Source organism: Chiloscyllium punctatum, chromosome 8, assembly GCF_047496795.1.
Source record: "Chiloscyllium punctatum isolate Juve2018m chromosome 8, sChiPun1.3, whole genome shotgun sequence".
NCBI classification, from domain to species: domain Eukaryota; kingdom Metazoa; phylum Chordata; class Chondrichthyes; order Orectolobiformes; family Hemiscylliidae; genus Chiloscyllium; species Chiloscyllium punctatum.
The window spans coordinates 15,853,607-15,872,727 of record NC_092746.1 but is presented as its reverse complement, the minus strand read 5'-3'; the positions used below and the strand labels follow the sequence as shown (position 1 = coordinate 15,872,727).

The window sequence follows — 19,121 nt, the reverse complement described above, 5'->3', positions numbered from 1 at the left end:
AAAGCTCCAAACTTAGTTGTCTACCTCTTTCATTAGTTGTGCTTTTGCTGTGTTTCCCTTCCATTCCCTGGCACAATATTCCAGAACATCTACACCAGGTTCAACAGTGGACCATTCTGTTGTAGCTACATCGGGAAAAATTAAACCAAATAAAAACCAAAGTCAATTTTCTTATTTTGCAAAATGCATGAACCATTGCAACCAGCATGAGTACATCAAGATACAACATTAGATAAATAGTGCAAGCCTTCCCTCAGGATTTAATATTTAATATTTACTCTCTGCTGACACTTCAATGCATTTGCAGATTCTTTGTACAAATGCTCGATTTTAGCTGATCTCTTAAACTGCATCACTAAATGCCTTGTTGAGGAGTACAAGAACTGTGTAGCTGAAGGGTCCTCACCATTCACCAACATCATGCGTGATCTCAATGTCATACACAGATTTGTTACTGTATGCAATTCAGTGGCTATGCTTCAGGTCCAATTAATTTATTTTAATTATTTTGGAAAGTTCCAAAGGCTTGAAAGGCACAATATATTAAAACAGTTTTCATTTGCCTTTAGCCATCTAACTGGAATCTCATCCAATCAAAATACGTAACTTGTGCAAGTGGAAGGGCCTCTGCTGAGAGGAATTATTTCTTGTTAATCATAACATCTGAAGCAACAAAAACAAAATACTACAGTGGCTGGAAATCTGAAAAACAGAATGCGAAAGAAATACAAGAGGTCAGCCATCATCTGTGCAGAATCCAAATTCTGAATTCTAAGAAGTCATCACACTGGACTCAAAACATTAACTTGCTTCTCTCTCCAAAGATGCTGCCAGACTTGCTGAGTTTCTCAACCATTCTAGTTTGTTTCAGTAAGCATTTTCCTTCAATGGAAATCTAACCTTGCACGGCCAAAAAAAATGAATCAAATCTCGAAGGCACCATCATCATAGATTCCACTATCCAGCCAATTCTTGCAGATGCTGAGCGAACTGAAATACCTCAATTGGAGGGACTATGAAGAGGATGGCGAGAAGGTGACCGAGACCAGGTAGTCCTACAGTACTCAGTGGAAATTAGAAGTTATCAACAGCAGGAGCTTTGACTGTGAAATTGGGCACAAGAAGCCAAGCTCAATGGTAGTGGAAACATCCACAGCTGTAGCTTCTGATGTCAACGTGGGCAGCGGCCGAGTAAAAGCGAACCCGGGAGACTACAGCTAAGGTAAGACAGTTTGTTTTAAAATTACTTACCTGTAGCGGGCAGCGGTGTTTTTTTCTCTCTCTTCACAGAAAGAGCGGGAGCAGCAGAGGAAGTGACGGCAAGCAGAGGGGCAGCCGGGAAGGAGAACAGTGAGTATAAATACTCACCCTTTAACACCAACGGTCATTTGAGTGGAAGCAGCGGCGTGAGCTGGGCGGAAGTGAGGTTGGAGCGCAGAGCTCGTCGGGAAGGTAAGTGATTTCTATTTGAGTGGGTGTGTTCTAGACCCTAGGTCCTACTTTCGTAGGGCCTCCCTCCCACCCTCCTCCTCTAACCTAACTTTAAAGTCCACAGGTAAGTGACTGTGTTATTGACTCAGTGTTCGCGTTTTGGAGACAAAGTGTACAGTCATGGCAGCGCAGGCGGTGGAATGTTCCTCCTGCAGGATGTTTGAGGTAGGGGTGACCACCGATACTCCTGCCAACTTCGTCTGCAGGAAATGCAGTCAGATCCTGCTCCTCACCGAACGAGTTAGGGAACTGGAACTGGAGCTGGATGAACTGAGGATTATTCGAGAGGCTGAGAGGGTGATCGATAGAAGCTACAGGGACATAGTTACGCTGGAGAACAGAGGTAGCTGGGTAACAGTTAGAGGTGGGAAGGGGAAGAAGCAGGCAGTGCAGGGTTCCCCTGTGGTCGTTCCCCTAAAAAATAAGTATACAGCTTTGGAAACTGTTGGGGGGGACAGCCTTGCAGGTGTAAGCTGCAGTGAAGGGGTCTGTGGCTCTGAGACTCAGAAGGGAAAGGGGGAAGAGGAGGAGAGCGCTAGTTATAGGAGACTCTCTAGTTAGAGGGACGGACAGGCGGTTCTGTGGACATGGGCGAGACTCTCGGATGGTTTGTTGCCTCCCGGGTGCCAGGGTCCGAGACGTATCGGACCGTGTCTTCAGAATCCTTAAGGGGGGAGGGTGTGCAGCCAGAAGTCGTGGTACACATTGGCACCAACGACATAGGTAGGAAAAGGGGTGGGGAGGTCATTCAAGAGCTCAGGGAGTTAGGCTGGAAGCTAAAAGCTAGGACAGACAGAGTCATCATTTCTGGGTTGTTGCCGGTGCCACGTGACAGTGAGGCAAAGAATAGGGAGAGAGTGCAGTTGAACACGTGGCTGCAAGGGTACAGAGTGTTACAAGGGGACATAAATTTAAGGTGAAGGGTGGAAGGTATAGGGGAGATGTCAGGGGTGGATTCTTTACCCAGAGAGTGGTGGGGGCATGGAATGCCTTGCCCGTGGGAGTGGTAGAGTCAGATTCATTGGCGACCTTTAAGGGGCATTTGGATAGGTACATGGATGGGTGCTTAATCTAGGATAGAAGTTCGGCACAACATCGTGGGCCGAAGGGCCTGTTCTGTGCTGTATTGTTCTATGACTCTATGATATCAGTCAGGAAAATCATTATAGCAGAGTACCAATTAGTGAATAACTATACTTTGTTAAAAACTGTTAAGCACCTAACTTCATGTGGCTCTAGTAGCTGATTATCTGACCATCTCATGACCATCTAATCTATGTAACTGCAACATTCTTGCCTTTTTACAGCACTTTTACTTCACTAAGCAGCATAAATCTTGGCCAAAGTGATGATGCTGCATCCTTGCTGACTTAATTGGTGCGAAGAGGAGAATGTCAGCAGCAAAAAAAGGTCTATTTGTGAAGACAGAAACAAGATTACCTGCTGGTTGGCTTTCAGAGATCAATCTTTGATTTTTTTCCTTTTCTATCTCAGCTTCGTCCCGGTACAAGTCTTCCTCCCTTCAAGAAAAGAGACAAAATAATTTCTGCTGCACAATTTATTTTCATCAATATAGTTTACTTACTCTGTTCATGTCTTTTTAGTGTGAGAATCGCTTAAAAAATAATACATTTTGTCCAGGTGTTTCTTAAATCTTGCACTCACCAGAACAACTGACAAGAAATACCAATGTAAAAGGGAAAAGAAAAACATTTGTCCTTTATGAGAGTAGATGACTCATGCCTGACAAACCTGTTGGAATTTTTTGAAGAGGTAACAAGTAGGTTAGACCAGGGGAACCCAGTGGATGTGGTCTATCTGGACTTTCAAAAGGCCTTTGATAAGGTGCCACACGGGAGACTGCTGAGCAAGGTGAGGGCCCATGGTGTTCGAGGTGAGCTGCTGGGATGGATTGAGGATTGGCTATCTAACAGAAGGCAGAGAGTTGGGATAAAAGGTTCTTTTTCAGAATGGCAGCCGGTGACGAGCGGTGTCCCGCAGGGTTCGGTGCTGGGGCCACAGCTGTTCGCATTATATATTAATGATTTGGATGAGGGAACCGGGGGCATTCTAGCGAAGTTTGCCGATGATACAAAGTTAGGTAGACAGGCAGGTAGTACTGAGGAAGTGGGGAGGCTACAGAAGGATCTAGACAGGTTGGGAGAGTGGTCCAGGAAATGGCTGATGGAATTTAACGTGAGCAAGTGCGAGGTCTTGCACTTTGGCAAAAAGAATATAGGAATGGACTACTTTCTAAATGGTGAGAAACTTAATAAAGCCAAAGCACAAAGGGATCTGGGAGTGCTAGTCGAGGATTCTCTAAAGGTAAACATGCAGGTTGAGTCTGTGATTAAGAAAGCGAATGCAATGTTGTCTCTTATCTCAAGAGGGTTGGAATATAAAAGCAGAGATGTACTACTAAGACTTTATAAAGCTCTGGTTAGGCCCCATTTGGAGTACTGTGTCCAGTTTTGGTCCCCACACCTCAGGAAGGACATACTGGCACTGGAACGTGTCCAGCGGAGATTCACACGGATGATCCCTGGAATGACAGGTCTAGCATATGAGGAACGGCTGAGGATACTGGGATTGTATTCGTTGGAGTTTAGAAGATTAAGGGGAGATCTAATAGAGACGTACAAAATAATACATGGCTTTGAAAAGGTGGATGCTAGAAAATTGTTTCTGTTAGGCGAGGAGACTAGGACCCGTGGACACAGCCTTAGAATTAGAGGGGGTCATTTCAGAACGGAAATGCGGAGACATTTCTTCAGCCAGAGAGTGGTGGGCCTGTGGAATTCATTGCCACGGAGTGCAGTGGAAGCCGGGACGCTAAATGTCTTCAAGGCCGAGATTGATAGGTTCTTGTTGTCTAGAGGAATTAAGGGCTACGGGGAGAACGCTGGCAAGTGGAGCTGAAATGCGCATCAGCCATGATTGAATGGCGGAGTGGACTCGATGGGCCGAATGGCCTTACTTCCACTCCTATGTCTTATGGTCTTATGGTCTTATTGGCATGCGTACTGATTGGTACAGATGTTACCATAGAAAATGCACCAGCTACGTGATGGAATAAAATTAATTGTTGAGCTTTAATGTTGCCTCCTCTCTCCCAATTCTAATATTGCATGTGGTGTACAACATGAATAAGCAAATCAGTACTGGGTTTTTTCAAACTGATAATTGTACAGAAAATACATGGTGGCTCAGTAGTTAGCACTGCTGCCTCACAGTGCCAGGGACCCAGGTTTGAATCCACCCTGTTTGGAGTTTGCACATTCTTCCAGTGTCTGTGTAGGATTCCTCTGGGTGCTCCGGTTTCCTCCCACAGTCCAAAGTTGTGCAGGTTAGGTGGATCGGCCATGCTAAATTGCCCAAAGTGTCCAGTGATTTATAAGTTAGGGAAGGGGGTGGGTTTGTAATGGATGCTCCTCTGGGTGTCGGTGCAGACTTGATGAGCTGAATGGTCTGCTTCTGCACCGTAGGGATTCTATTTAAAAAATGCAAAAATGTAAAGCAGCCTTTATTAGGTTGCTTTGCAAATAAAAGTGGCAGCTTTAACACTTATCTGCAGTGGTGTTCATCAGCTATCATTACAATTACACTGTATCCCGGGACGATTCTGTTGAACTGTGTTTAAAGTCAGTGCCTTGAATCCCATTCCTCATTGCCGATAGAAGGACTGACCGTGGCATATTCACTATTAATACAACTGGTTAAACTAACTTCATGTTTCTGATTAATTGAAATGCCATCACCAGTGATCTCTAAATGCAGCAAGACATTATTGGCATCATGGTAACCCACAAATCTACCAATCCACTTAAACAGCAGCTAATGAACTTAAAAGACCCTATACAAACAACAAGCAAAACTAAGTTCTTCTACAAAATACCTTGCAAGGACTGTAACAAACACTACATTGGACAAACAGACAGAAAACTAGCCACCAGGATACATGACCCACTCTCACTAGTATCCTTACATACACACAATGGAGGACACCACTTTGACTGGGACAACACATCGATCCCAGGATAAGCCAAACAGAGACACGCACGAGAATTCCTTGAACCGTGGCATTCCAACCGGAGTTCTATCAATAAACACATCGATTTGGACTCCACCCTCTGAGAAAAAGAACTGAAAATGATATCACCCACCCAAAGAAACCTAAACACAAATCGAAAGTGGGACATACCACAAGCACTTCACCAGAGACTCACTGATGTTACCTTCCAGCTCAGTGAGCAAACTTGCATCCAAAGATTATCATCTTTTAAATTTGTTGGAAAAGTCAGCATTTATTGAAATTATCCTGAATTTCCCTTGAGGTGGTGATGGAGAGTTGCCTTACTTTGCAGTTTGGTTATTGTGGTGATCAATCACTGAGTACATTTATACAAGGCTGTCAATACACTTGCAACGACATTTAGAGAAGCAAAACTACATAGATCTTTAGAAAGATTTTACCAGACAGTGGTGTAATAGTAATATCACTAATTGTAATCCAAAGCCTCAGACTAATATTCTCGGAACAAGGCTTCAAAAATCACACCACGGCAGAAGGTGAAGTTTGAATTCAATTAAAATCTGGGCAGTTAGAGTAATGGCAACCATGGAATCACCAGTGAACCTGACGGATTTTTAAGATACAATCAAAGATGTCCTTCAGAGAAGAAAATGAGTCAGTCATTCTTACTTGGTCTGGCCTACTTGCTACTCCAGACCCACATTAATAACTGTTGGTAATCAGGGATAGGTAATAAATTCTGGCATCGCCAGGTACACTCACATACAATAAACAAATAAGAAAAAAAACAACCCTTTTTCCAGCAACATCCTTCAAACATATTCAACCTCAGTGAATTATCACTTATCTTGAATCGCTTACTGAAAGGACTCTTTCCAGCCAACTCTGGTTATTGTTGAAACCATTAAAGACATTTCAGCTCTGATGACATGAAGGATTCTCGTCAGCTTTAAGGTCTTGGATACTTCTTTCCACTCAAATCTTGTAATCTTTTACAAACCAAAAAAACTGCCTTCTGCTAGGGTGAACTCAACCTACTAGTGGCTCCTGGGTCATTTTGTTTTCTGTATGTCATCAAAGCTTAACTTTGTACACTCAGCAATTAAGTGCCCAGGTCCCCAATTGAGTCACTTAGCTTTAATCATGTATTTTCAGAAAGTCTACTTAGAGCTCACTTTTCAAAAACGACTTTTTTAAAAAAAAGACATCTTCACAGAACTAAAACCAAAAGTTTACTTTTGTATATTTTCCTTTACAAAAGTAAATATTTTTGTTTTGTTTTATAATCCAAATTCCAAGTATATTAACTTGCATCACAAACTGCTACAGTTCATTTGATGTCAATATACCATCTGTGCTTTTAGGGAACAAAGTTTCAGGTTTTTGACACAAAAGCAGTGAAGGGACAGTAATATATTTCCAATTTAGGAAAGTGAACAATTTAGAACAGAGCTAGAGGTGTTGTTGTTTCCATGCCCTACAGCCGTTTACCTGTTAGGCAGAAGTCACTGGATTGACCGGTGTTGTCAAAGAAGCCTTGGATTATTGCACTGCTCATGGTAAATACCGCTACAATTGGAGCCAAACCTATCTAGGGACATGGACAGTATTTGATTACAGTCTTGACTTGGATCTTATACAGGATGTCAGGCAGTCATTGCAGAACTCCAAGCCTCTCACCTCTCTTGTTGCTATATCATCAGTTCAGTTTCTGGTGAACATCAACTCCAGGATGTTGATAGTGAGGGGATTCAGGGGTGACAACGTTACAGAATGTCAATGGGAAATGGTTGGATGCTCTCTTACTGAAATTTACCAATGCTTGGCACTTGTAAACATTCGTAGCACACATGGATCACTCCAAACTAGAATACTGGGAGGAGCTGCTTCTTCAATCACAGGATTATTCTCATCCATGCTTGCTGCTGATGGGCTCACCACTGAGCCTTTTGACCACCAGCTCAGGACAGAAGCATCGAGATAATGAGAACAGCCAATGAGAGTCACCAGGGGAGCACATGCCCTGCGTGCAGCAAGAGCAAAGAGCTGGGTCCAGAGGAACGATATTACAGACTTCACTCTGCAGTTTGAAGGGGAAAAGCTCAGAAAAATGTAACAATATTACAATTGAGTAATGGTGACTAAAAACACAACAGAGGAGCTGGCCAGAGTTGACTGGTAGTGAAACCTAAAAGGGAAGATGGTGGAGCAGCAATGGCAGAGATATCTGGGGATAATTCGGAAGGCACAGCAAAAATTCATCCCAAAGAAGAAGAAACATACAAGGCAACCATGGGTGATGAGGGATGTCAGGGACAGCATAAAGGCAAAAGCATACAATGTGGTGAAGATTAGTGGGGCCAGAGGATTGGAAGGCCTTGTAAAAGCAGCAGAGAATAACTGAAAAAGCAATAAGGGGGAGAACATGAAGTTCAAGGCTAAGCTGGCTAGTAATATAAAAGATTGCAAGAAACTTTTAGATATTTGAAAACGTAAGAGAGAGGCAAGAGGGGACACTGAACCACTGAAAAATGAAGCTGGAGAAGTAGTGAGGGGAACAAAGAAATATCAGAGGAATGGTGTAGATACTGTGCATCAGTTTTCATAATGAAAGACACCAACAGCATACCAGAATTTCAAGACAGTCAGTGAGAATGATAGCCATCATTAAGAAGGTGGAACAGGGGAGATCCAAGATAGCAGCGATCTAGTATGTTTGTCCTGCTCAGCTCTGCACCATAACCCAGGCAAGGTGGTGCATTTACCCTCTCTTTTTTTAGCTATTGTGGCAAAAATCAGCAGTTATAGGTCCCCAGAATTGTTGTGTATTAGTTTTGTTGATCAGGGAAGATGACTAAAGGAAAAGGACAGTGTGGATCACACCAAGCAGGGCACTCCCTTGCAGCAACGGACATGCCCATGGCCACAGCATCGATCTCTGCAAACACTCCAAGAGACTTACCTCGACCAGATTGGAACTGATCTCAGCCATGCTGCAAAAGCACGAGCAGGAGATCCAGCATCTAGGGCAGCGGGTGGAGGTGGTGGAGTAATGGACTGCGGCTTTGGAGACTGCGGCAGAATCCTCAGCGGGTCAGGTTCAGGCTCTGGAAAGTCAGGTACGGGCCTTAGTGAGCAGGTCAATGACCTCAAAAATCGAGGCCATCAGAAGAACATCTGCCTGATCGGGCTGCTGGAATGGGAGGAAGGAGGCCAGCTAGTCAGTTTTACAGAGCAATGGCTTCTGCAGTTCTTGGGGCTGGAGGTTGAGGCAGGCTGGGTGCATGTCGAGCAGGCCCACTGGGTGGCAGTGCACAAGCCTGGATCAGACCAGCACCCCGCCTGGTCCTAGTGCGACTCCACGATATAGAGATCGGAAAATGGTGTTGGAAGCTTCCAGAGCACTGGGGAAGGATCCACAGGCCCTGATATACAAGGCATCAAAAATTATGTTTTTCCAGGACTTTTCTGCGGTTGTGGTTGCAAGAGGAAGACCTTTGATGAGGTAAAGAAGAGGCTGAGAGAGAGACTTGAATATTCAGTACTCTGTAAGGTACCAGGCTGTGTTACATTTCAGCCATGGAGGGTCTGTGTATAATTTTGACTCATCAGAAAAGGCAAAGGACTTCCTGGACAATTCAAAATAGACTGGCTGGTTCAAGTAATATGGACAATAGTGTTTTTTGCTTTCCCCATGGCTTACCTAGTTTACCTAATTGTTCTCTTTTAACATGTAGGGTTTTTTTTCTTCTTTCTCCCCTCCCATTGTCTTTTCTTCTATTATTCCCTTTAATTTACTTCTCTCTTTCTTGGTCTGGGATGGGAGGGTGCTTTGGAGTATTTGGAGTCAGTACTGACTGGGGTCAAAGTACGGATGGGATGGATTGAATGCCCACTTTTGATTTTCTTGTTATGAGATACATACATTTTTTTAAAACTTTGTTTTTCCTGGGTTTGGGGCACAGCTTCAGGTAGAAGCAACCATGGCTGGGTTAGTGGGTAGTGCAAATGTCCCCTTTGGGCAAGGGGCAAAGTCTCCTCTTATTTGTCTTATATTCACTGTAAAAGCAGTTTTTAGAAGTTTTGCTTAGGTAGTTTTTGTAGTTGTATTTTCTAGTTTATACAATTTTTTTTACTGTTTTCACTCAACACATTAAGAGTGGGATTTTTCATCTTGGGGGGGCGGCAGGGTCAAGGGCAGTCTCAGATGGCCATGGCTAATTGTTGGGTTAAATGGTGCACCTGGAATATTAAGGGAAGTCATTCATCGATTTAGAGAAAGATGATAACGCTGAGCTTCAGAAAAGGGTCGATGTAGCCCTGCTGCAAGAAACACATTTAGCTCATAAGAAACATTTAAAGTTACAGCAGGGAGGGTTTGGTCAGGTATTTTTCTCGTCCTTTAATTCTAAAAGCACAGGAGTAGCTATACTCATCCAGAAAAATCTCCCATTTTTGCTGTTAGACCAAATTAAGGACAAATATGGGCAGTGTGTGATCCTCAAAGCTTTAATACATGGTGAGGAGTACAGGATTGTGAATGTACATTGCCCTGCCCACCACACCCCCTCAAACTTTTAACAAATGCACTTTTCAGGTTGACGGCCCTTGGAGTGCGCCATACGATTATAATCGTCTTATGGACCCTGAGGTAGACAGGCTTCCCAGGGGTCTTGCGAGCATATTCCCGCAATCCAAACAACTGATGGACATGAGTGGGGAGACGGGGCTGGTGGATGTGTGGAGATGTCTTCACCCTGATGGTAGGGACTTTACCTTCTTCTCCAACCCAGACTAGTGCTACACTAGGATTGACATGTTGCTCCACCAGCCTTTTTGATTCGGTGCGGTGCTGTAGAATTGGGAACATAACCACTTCTGACCATGTGGCAGTGTATTTGGCGGTTAAGGCCAGAAGCAATGGGACAGGTGTGTGGCATTAGCACATGGATCCTTTCCTCCTGAAGGACAGCAAGTTTATTCTTTGCACAAATTTAACATTTTTAGGGATATTAATTCAGGTACGGCCAGTAATCCGTCGGTTCTCTGGGAGACTGCAAGGCCTATGCAAGGGGTTTGATTATTTCTGACTCGGCAACCCGGAAGCAGCAGAGGTGAGAGCAGCAGCATATGCTTGTGGACCGGTTGAAGGCAGCCAAGACGGCATACTTTGATAGGCCGTGTGTGACTGGGTTGTAGTGGATTACAGCCCTCAGGACTGCTCTGAGCTCTGCACTCACCCAAACAGCAAAGAGGGAGCTCTCCTTTGCAAAACAGAAGATATTCAAGTATAAGCCGTGTAGATACCTGGCATACCTGGCCAGATAGAAGAATGCCCCCCAATCTATCACACCCATCAGTGTGTGTGCTGGTACTCTCATTTGCGATTCCAAAAAGACTAACACAACCTTTGGGAAATTCTATTCGGAGTTGTACTGGTTGGAGGGCTGTGAGGACAGGTTGGCAAAGATGGAGTCCTTGAAGACCTTGTATCTCCCATGTATAATTTCAGAGCAGGTGGTCAGGCTAATATTGAACACGTACAATTATTCGTACAGTCAAAACTGTCACCCATCCTCGGAGAGATGCTAATAGCTCCCTTCTTCTCAAGGGAGGGAAAGCTGGTGTTGAGTTTGGAGAAGGTATTACCCTCCATTGTAAAGGAGGACCAGACAGGTTTTGTTAAGGGTCGCAGGTCCTCTAACAACATTAGACGAGTACTGAATATGGTTCAGGTATGCCAGCAAGGGTCGATTCCAGGCTTGGTAGTCTCTCTGGACGCAGAGAAAGCATTTGATAGGGTGGAGTGGCCGTACCTCTTATGTTGGAAAGGTTTGGTCTTGCGGGGGTTCTTTGCCAGGTGGATGGCAATATTATACAGCAACCTAAAGCAGCGGTTCTCACTAATGGCATCAAGTCTGACAATCTTAATATTGATAGAGGTAGCTGAAAAGGGTGCCCCCTTTCACCGCTGCGGTTTACATTAGAGATTGAGCTGTTGACAGAAGCTATCCGGAGAGAGACCCCAATATAGTTGCTCCAGAGGTGGGATGGGGGGAGGGGCATAAAATCACCCTTTATGTAGATTATGTTCTTTTTCTAACTAACCTGGCAATATCGAAGCCCATTTAATACAGGTGATTACTTTATTTGGTTCTTTCTCGGGGTATAAAACCAATTTTATGAAGTCGGAGGCCATGCCTGTGTGGGGGGTGCGGGAGCTTCTCAGAGTACCCTCTCTTGGGGGTGGAATCAGATTCCCTTTCAGGTGGTCACAGGGAGGTTTCCTGTATTTAAGCATTTTTATTGCTCTGGCCTTTGATCAATTATACAAAACTAATTTTGTGCAGTTGCTGAAGACAGGACCTTCAGTGCTGGGAGGCTCCTCTGATATCCTGGTTGGGTAGAATAGCCCTGGTTAAAATGAACATTCTTCCTCATTTATTTTATCCCATGCGAATGCTCCCTTTGCTTTCTAGATAAGTGCTATGGAGGTTTAACAGGTGGCTTGGTTCTTCCATCTGGTATCACAGGTGACCTCTTATTAAGCTTGCTAAATTGCAGCTTTCGCAAGGGATGGGGGTGTGGACTTTCCAAATTTTAAGAAATATCAAGTAAGTTCCCTATTATCCAATGTGACTGATTGGGCTTGCCAGGACCGGAGGTCAATTTGGCTGGACATTGAGGCCTCCCAGGCAAAAATGCCCCCTCATTAATTTGTTGTTTATGGACAAGACGACGACTGCTATGGACCATTGTAGAAATCAGACTGTCCTTAACAGGTTAAAGCTAAAGTGAGGGCAATTTATATGAAACTTCCCTTTTTACTCCCATAGTAGGAACGCCAGGATATCGAATGGGATCGATGGCTCTAGCAGTCTAGAGAAGTTTCTTGCTTGGGAGACTTGTGTGTTTGGGGGGGGGGGGGGGGGGGGGGTAGGAAAGAGGAGAAGGTCATGATGTCTTTCAATCAGCTGAGCAAGACATATGAACTGCCTAGTAGGAACCTCTTCCGTTATTTTCAGGTTAGGGACTTAATTCAGAAAAAGTATTCATGGTCATGGTCAAAAAAAGTTTACATGGTCATGCCACAAGCTTCATAGGTATTGGGGTGCTGTAGTGAGTGTTTTGGAAGGGGTCTTAGAAACAGAGGTCAAGGTACATCCGGTGGCCCTCCTCTTGGGTCTGCCCAATCTGCCCTCTTTAGATGTGCATGGGGAGAAACTTTTTATTACTCTCTCATATTGTGCGAGGAAGAGCATTCTGAACGGCTGGACATCTGAAAATCCCCCAGGACTTTTGGGGTGGCGTATGGAGCATATCACCTGGACTTCCTTACAAGTATGGGGCACCAGAAAACGGAACTCTTTTATAGGATGTGGCAGCCCTTTTTGAACTATATAGACACAGACTTGCTGGCTGTATTGATTAGGGCCTTTGTGTAGCCGCGGGGCTGTGTCTACTGGGCAGGGGCCCCTGAGGAAGAATCCCAAATAAATATGGGTATACCAACTGATGTTCCCGGTGATGGGGAGCTTTGGTGGGGTTGCGCTGAGTATTGTAATTTAAGTTATTTTCCTTTGATTCAATCCAATTTAATTTAGTTTATTTTGTTTAATCATTCATTGAATTGTAGTATGGGTAGCTTTTTTAAAAATCTTTGTTTCTTTTAAACTGTTTGTGGTGTAGACTACGAGTTCGTTTATTGTTTGTTATATCATAAGATTGTTATACTATTCTGTAGTAATTTTATAATTTTGTAAAAAATTCAAGATCTTTTTTCAATAAAAATATTTTTAAAAGGGTACAGGAGGTGGTGAGAGGCCTGAAAGTGGATAAATAACCTGGTTACACCCCAGAGTTCTGAAGGAGATAGGGCAGCAAAGTGTGGAGGCTTTGGTGGTGATTTTTCAGGAGTCACTAGAGATGAAGGGATACCAGACAATTGGATTATGGCTAATGTGTAAGAAGGGAGGGAGGCAGAAGTCAGGAAACTAGAGGCTGGTTAGTTAGAGTCCGTTATGGAAGTGCACGGTAAAATTGGGCTGAGTCAACATGGCTTCATCAATGGGAGGTCATGCCTTATACATCTGTCAGAATTCTTTAATGATGTAATGAACAAGTCATACAAAGGAGAACTGGTAGACTTGGACAGGCTAGGAGAGTGGACATAGAACTGGCAGATGGAATGCAATATAGGAATATACCATGCAATGTGATGTAGGAAGAAGAGCCACAGACTTTTTTTAAAAAATTGGTCTTGGGATATGGGTGTCACTGGCAAGGCTTTTATTGCCCATTCCAAACTGCCCTTCAACTACGTGGCTTGCTAAGCCATTTCAGAGGGCAGTTAAAAGTCAAATTGCTGTGGGTCTGGAGTCACACTAGACCAGGTAAAGATGACAGATTTCCTTCCCTAAAAGGACAGTGAAGCAAATAGGTATTTCAGACAACTAGTGCATGGTCGTAATTAGTCAATTAATTATTCTAATTATTAATTCTTTTAATTTTTCTTTTTACTGACTTTGAATTTCACCACCTGTCATGGTGGAATTCAAACCTACATGCATAGAACATTAGTCTTGGACTCTAGATTACTGCCATGATCACCACCACTTCCGCCTCCACCAGCGCCACTCACCTGCATTCTGCTGACACGGCCCCCACAGACCCCATTGTCACTATCACCACACCCCAGAACGCCGAGGGCAACATTACCCCAGCTCATGCCTCCACCATCACACCCACTCCAGGTACTGGCTCCGACCCCACTCCCAGCTCCACACCCACACCAGATCCCAGCTCCCGGCCCTGCCGAGTTTTCACCATCCCCCCAGACCTCCCCCTCACTGAGGACGAACCATCAGTCCTCAGCAAAGGACTCACCTTCATCCCCCTCCGTCCACGCATCAATGAATTTAATACACGACGTGACATCGAACAATTCTTCCGTCGCCTCCGCCTCCGAGCTTACTTTCACAATCAGGACTCCCACCCACCTTCCGAGGACCCCTTCGCCCACCTCCAACACACTGCATCCACCTGGACACCCCGCGCTGGCCTATTACCTGCCCTCGACCTCTTCATTTCCAACTGCCGCCGGGACATTAACCGCCTCAACCTGTCGTCCCCCCTCCCCCACTCCAACCTCTCACCCTCAACGCGCAGCCCTCCAATCCCTCTGCTCCAATCCCAACCTCACCATCAAGCCAGCGGATAAAGGGGGCGCAGTGGTAGTCTGGCGCACTGACCTCTACACCGCTGAAGCCAAACGCCAACTCGAAGACACCTCTTCCTACTGCTCCCTCGACCATGACCCCACCCCCCATCACCAAACCATCATCTCCCAGACCATACAGAACCTCATCACCTCAGGAGATCTCCCACCCACAGCTTCCAACCTCATAGTCCGGGAACCCCGCACTGCCCGGTTCTACCTCCTTCCCAAGATCCACAAGCCTGACCACCCTGGGCGACCCATTGTCTCCGCATGCTCCTGCCCCACTGAACTCATCTCTACCTACCTTGACACTGTCCTATCCCCCCTAGTCCAGGAACTCCCCACATACGTTCGAGACACCACCCACGCCCTCCACCTCCTCCAAGACTTCCGTTTCCCCGGCCCCCAACGCCTTATCTTCACCATGGATATCCAATCCCTCTACACCTCCATTTGCCATGACCAGGGCCTCCAAGCCCTCCGTTTTTTCCTCTCCAAACGTCCCCAACAGTACCCTTCCACTGACACTCTCATTTGTTTGGCCGAACTGGTCCTCACCCTTAACAATTTCTCCTTTGAATCCTCCCACTTCCTCCAGACCAAAGGCGTAGCCATGGGCACACGTATGGGCCCCAGCTATGCCTGTCTCTTTGTTGGCTATGTAGAACAGTTGATCTTCCGTAATTACACCGGCACCACTCCCCACCTCTTCCTCCACTACATTGATTACTGCATTGGCGCCACCTCGTGCTCCCGCGAGGAGGTTGAGCAATTCATCAACTTCACCAACACATTCCACCCTGACCTTAAATTTACCTGGACTATCTCTGACACCTCCCTCCCCTTCCTGGTCCTCTCTATCTCCATTAGTGACGACCAACTTGACACTGACATTTTTTACAAACCCACTGACTCCCACAGCTACCTGGATTACACCTCTTTCCACCCTATCTCTTGCAAAAATGCCATCCCGTATTCCCAATTCCTCTGCCTCCGCCGGATCTGCTCCCAGGAGGACAATTCCACCACAGAACACACCAGATGGCCTCCTTCTTCAGAGACCGCAATTTCCCTTCCCACGTGGTTAAAGATGCTCTCCAACGCATCTCGTCTACGTCCCGCACCTCTGCCTTCAGACCCCACCCCTCCAACCGTAACAAGGACAGAACGCCCCTGGTGCTCACCTTCCACCCGACCAACCTTCGCATAAACCAAATCATCCGCCGACATTTCCGCCACCTCCAAACAGACCCCACTACCAGGGATATATTTCCCTCCCCACCCCTTTCTGCCTTCCGCAAAGACCGTTCCCTCCGCGACTACCTGGTCAGGTCCACGCCCCCAAACAACCCACCCTCCAATCCTGGCACTTTTCCCTGCCACCGCAGGAACTGTAAAACCTGCGCCCACACCTCCTCCCTCACCTCTATCCAAGGCCCTAAAGGAGCCTTCCACATCCATCAAAGTTTTATTTGCACATCCACTAATATCATTTATTGTATCTGTTGCTCCCGACGTGGTCTCCTCTACATTGGGGAGACTGGGCGCCTCCTAGCAGAGCGCTTTAGGGAACATCTCCGAGACACCCGCACCAATCAACCACACCGCCCCGTGGCCCAACATTTCAACTCCCCCTCCCACTCTGCCGAGGACATGGAGGTCCTGGGCCTCCTTCACCGCCGCTCCCTCACCACCAGACGCCTGGAGGAAGAACGCCTCATCTTCCGCCTCGGAACACTTCAACCCCAGGGCATCAATGTGGACTTCAACAGCTTCCTCATTTCCCCTTCCCCCACCTCATCCTAGTTTCAAACTTCCAGCTCACTTACTGTCTCCTTGACTTGTCCGACCTGCCTATCTTCTTTTCCACCTATCCACTCCACCCTCTTCTCTTTGACCTATCACCTTCATCTCCTCCCCCACTCACCCATTGTACTCTATGCTACTCTCTCCCCACCCCCACCCTCCTCTAGCTTATCTCTCCATGCTGCAGGCTCACTGCCTTTATTCCTGATGAAGGGCTTTTGCCCAAAACGTTGATTTCGCTGCTCGTTGGATGCTGCCTGAACTGCTGTGCTCTTCCAGCACCACTAATCCAGTACTACCTCTATGCCTTACCACGGATGTAATGAAACAAATACTAAATTTTGCACTTTATTTGAAAAGCTTCATGCATTCCAATTCAATTTAGAAAATTTGCAGATTTCCACAGAATCCCTACAACATGGAAACAGGCCATTTGGCCCAACAAGTCCACTCCAGCTCTCCAAGAAGCATCCCACCCAGACTCTTCCCGCCTCCCCCAAACCTATGCCTGGAACTGCACATATCCACTGGCTTATTCGTCTAACCTGCACACTGAGTAATTTTGCATGGACAATCCACCTAATCTGCACATCTTTGGACTGTGGAAGGAAACCAGAACACCCAGAAGAAACCCATGCTGGCACGGGGAGAATGTGAAAACACCATACAGACAGTCATGCTAGGATCGGAATTGAATCTGGGTCCCTGGCGCTGTGAGGCAGCAGTGCTAACCACTACACCGTGCAGTGCATAGAGTTGCACTGCATATTGTACAACATACCCATCAAGGCATTCTTGATCGGAGATCTTCTTATTTACAGCAGTTTCTTTAGCAACACCACCTTCCCAAAGACTTCTTTCATCGCTGGAGAGATCATCTTTTAGGTCTGTTATATCTGACACCAACTCAGTAATTTGCACATTTAAATGAACGAGCTCTTCACTAGCTTGGCAATTCTTCACTTCCTCTACTCCACAATCAGATTGTTTATTTTTATACGTCTTGGCTCTCTCTTCACCATCATGCAAGATCGCCTCTGCCTGCTCATGCTCCTCTTGGAGACCACTGTTAAAATAAAGGCCAAAGATTATCAGAACACAAAGAAAACACAAACAAAACAACTAAGTGTATGACCATCTGGCTCAAAATGATGGCTCAGGTTTGTGCCCATCATTGCTACACTCACTATCTTAGTTGAATGGTTGGATGAACATCGTGCAACAAGTACTTAAAGAAAAAACACATCTCCCCACCTAACAAGTGAAGAAAAATTTATAAAACTTAGCACCGCACTCTCTGTCCAAATGTTCTATTGTTAATATTTTTCTTCTAAAGCAGGGTCAATAGCAAGTAGTGGTAAATTCTATGGACATAAGAAGGAGACACGAGAATATCCGATAGGCAGGAGAAAATGACAGGAAATAGGAAATAATAAACCGATGTCATCATGTCCTATTCAGTAGATCAAACATCCACTGTATACAGCACACACCACTGAGATAGTTGAATCATCGACAGTCACAGGCGAGGTGCCGGAAGACTGGAGGTTGGCTAACGTGGTGCCAGTTTAAAAAGGTGGTAAGGACAAGCCAGAGAACTATAGACCAGTGAGCCTGATGTCAGTGGTGGGCAAGTTGTTGGAGGGAATCTATATGGACTTCAGTAAGGCATTCGACAAGGTTCCCCATGGGACACTGGTTAGCGAGGTTAGATCTCATGGAATACAGGGAGAACTCGCTATTTGGATACAGAACTGGCTCAAAAGGTAGAAGAAAGAGGGTGGTGGTGGAGGGTTGTTTTTCAGACTGGAGGCCTGTGACCAGTGGAGTGCCACTAGGATCGGTGCTAGGAGTCCACTACTGTTCGTCATTTACATAAATAATTTGGATGTGAGCATAACAGGTACAGTTAGTAAGTTTGCAGATGACACCAAAATTGGATGTGTAGTGGGCAGCGAAGATTACCTCAGATTACAACAGAATCTTGATCAGATGGACCAAAGGGCTGAGAAGTGGCAGATGGAGTTTAATTTAGATAGATGTGAGGTGCTATATTTTGGGAAACCAAATCTTAGCAAGACTTATACACTTAATGCTAAGTTCCTAGGGAGTGTTGAACAAAGACTTTGGAGTGCAGGTTCAAAGCTCTTTGAAAGTAGAGTCGCAGGTAGATAGGATAGTGAAGGCGGCTTTTCGTATGCTTTCCTTTATTGGTCAGAGTACTGAGTATAGGAGATGGGTGATCATGTTGCAGCTGTACAGGACACAGGACACTGTAGGAATATTGTGTGCAAATTCTGGTCTCCTTTCTATCAAAAAGATGCTGTGAAACTTGAAAAGGTTCAGAAAAGATTTAAAGGATGTTGTTAGGGTTGGAGGATTTGAGCTATATGGAGAGGTTGAATAGGCTAGGGCTGAGGGATGACCTTAAAGAGGTTTATAAAATCATGAGGGGGCATGGATAGGATAAACAAAGTCTTTTTCCTGGGGTGGGGGAGTCTAGAACTAGAGGGCATAGGTTTAGGGTGAGGGGGGAAAAGATATAAGAGAGATCTAAGGGGCAACTTTTTC

The 19,121-nt window shown here is 45.4% G+C and overlaps 1 protein-coding gene across 7 annotated transcripts in view; it reads right to left on the bottom strand.

Moving 5' to 3' along the window:
* LOC140480388 (ubiquitin thioesterase otulin-like) overlaps nucleotides 1-19,121 on the bottom strand; it is a 65,513-nt gene that overhangs the window by 24,179 nt on the left and 22,213 nt on the right. For all 7 annotated transcript variants that reach the window (XM_072575181.1, XM_072575184.1, XM_072575188.1 and 4 more), the window contains 3 exons: nucleotides 17,332-17,616; nucleotides 2,932-3,011; nucleotides 25-125 (listed from right to left, as the gene is read on the bottom strand). In XM_072575181.1, coding sequence (XP_072431282.1) covers nucleotides 25-125; nucleotides 2,932-3,011; nucleotides 17,332-17,616 — 466 coding nt within the window. The remainder of the gene's footprint in view (nucleotides 1-24; nucleotides 126-2,931; nucleotides 3,012-17,331; nucleotides 17,617-19,121) is intronic.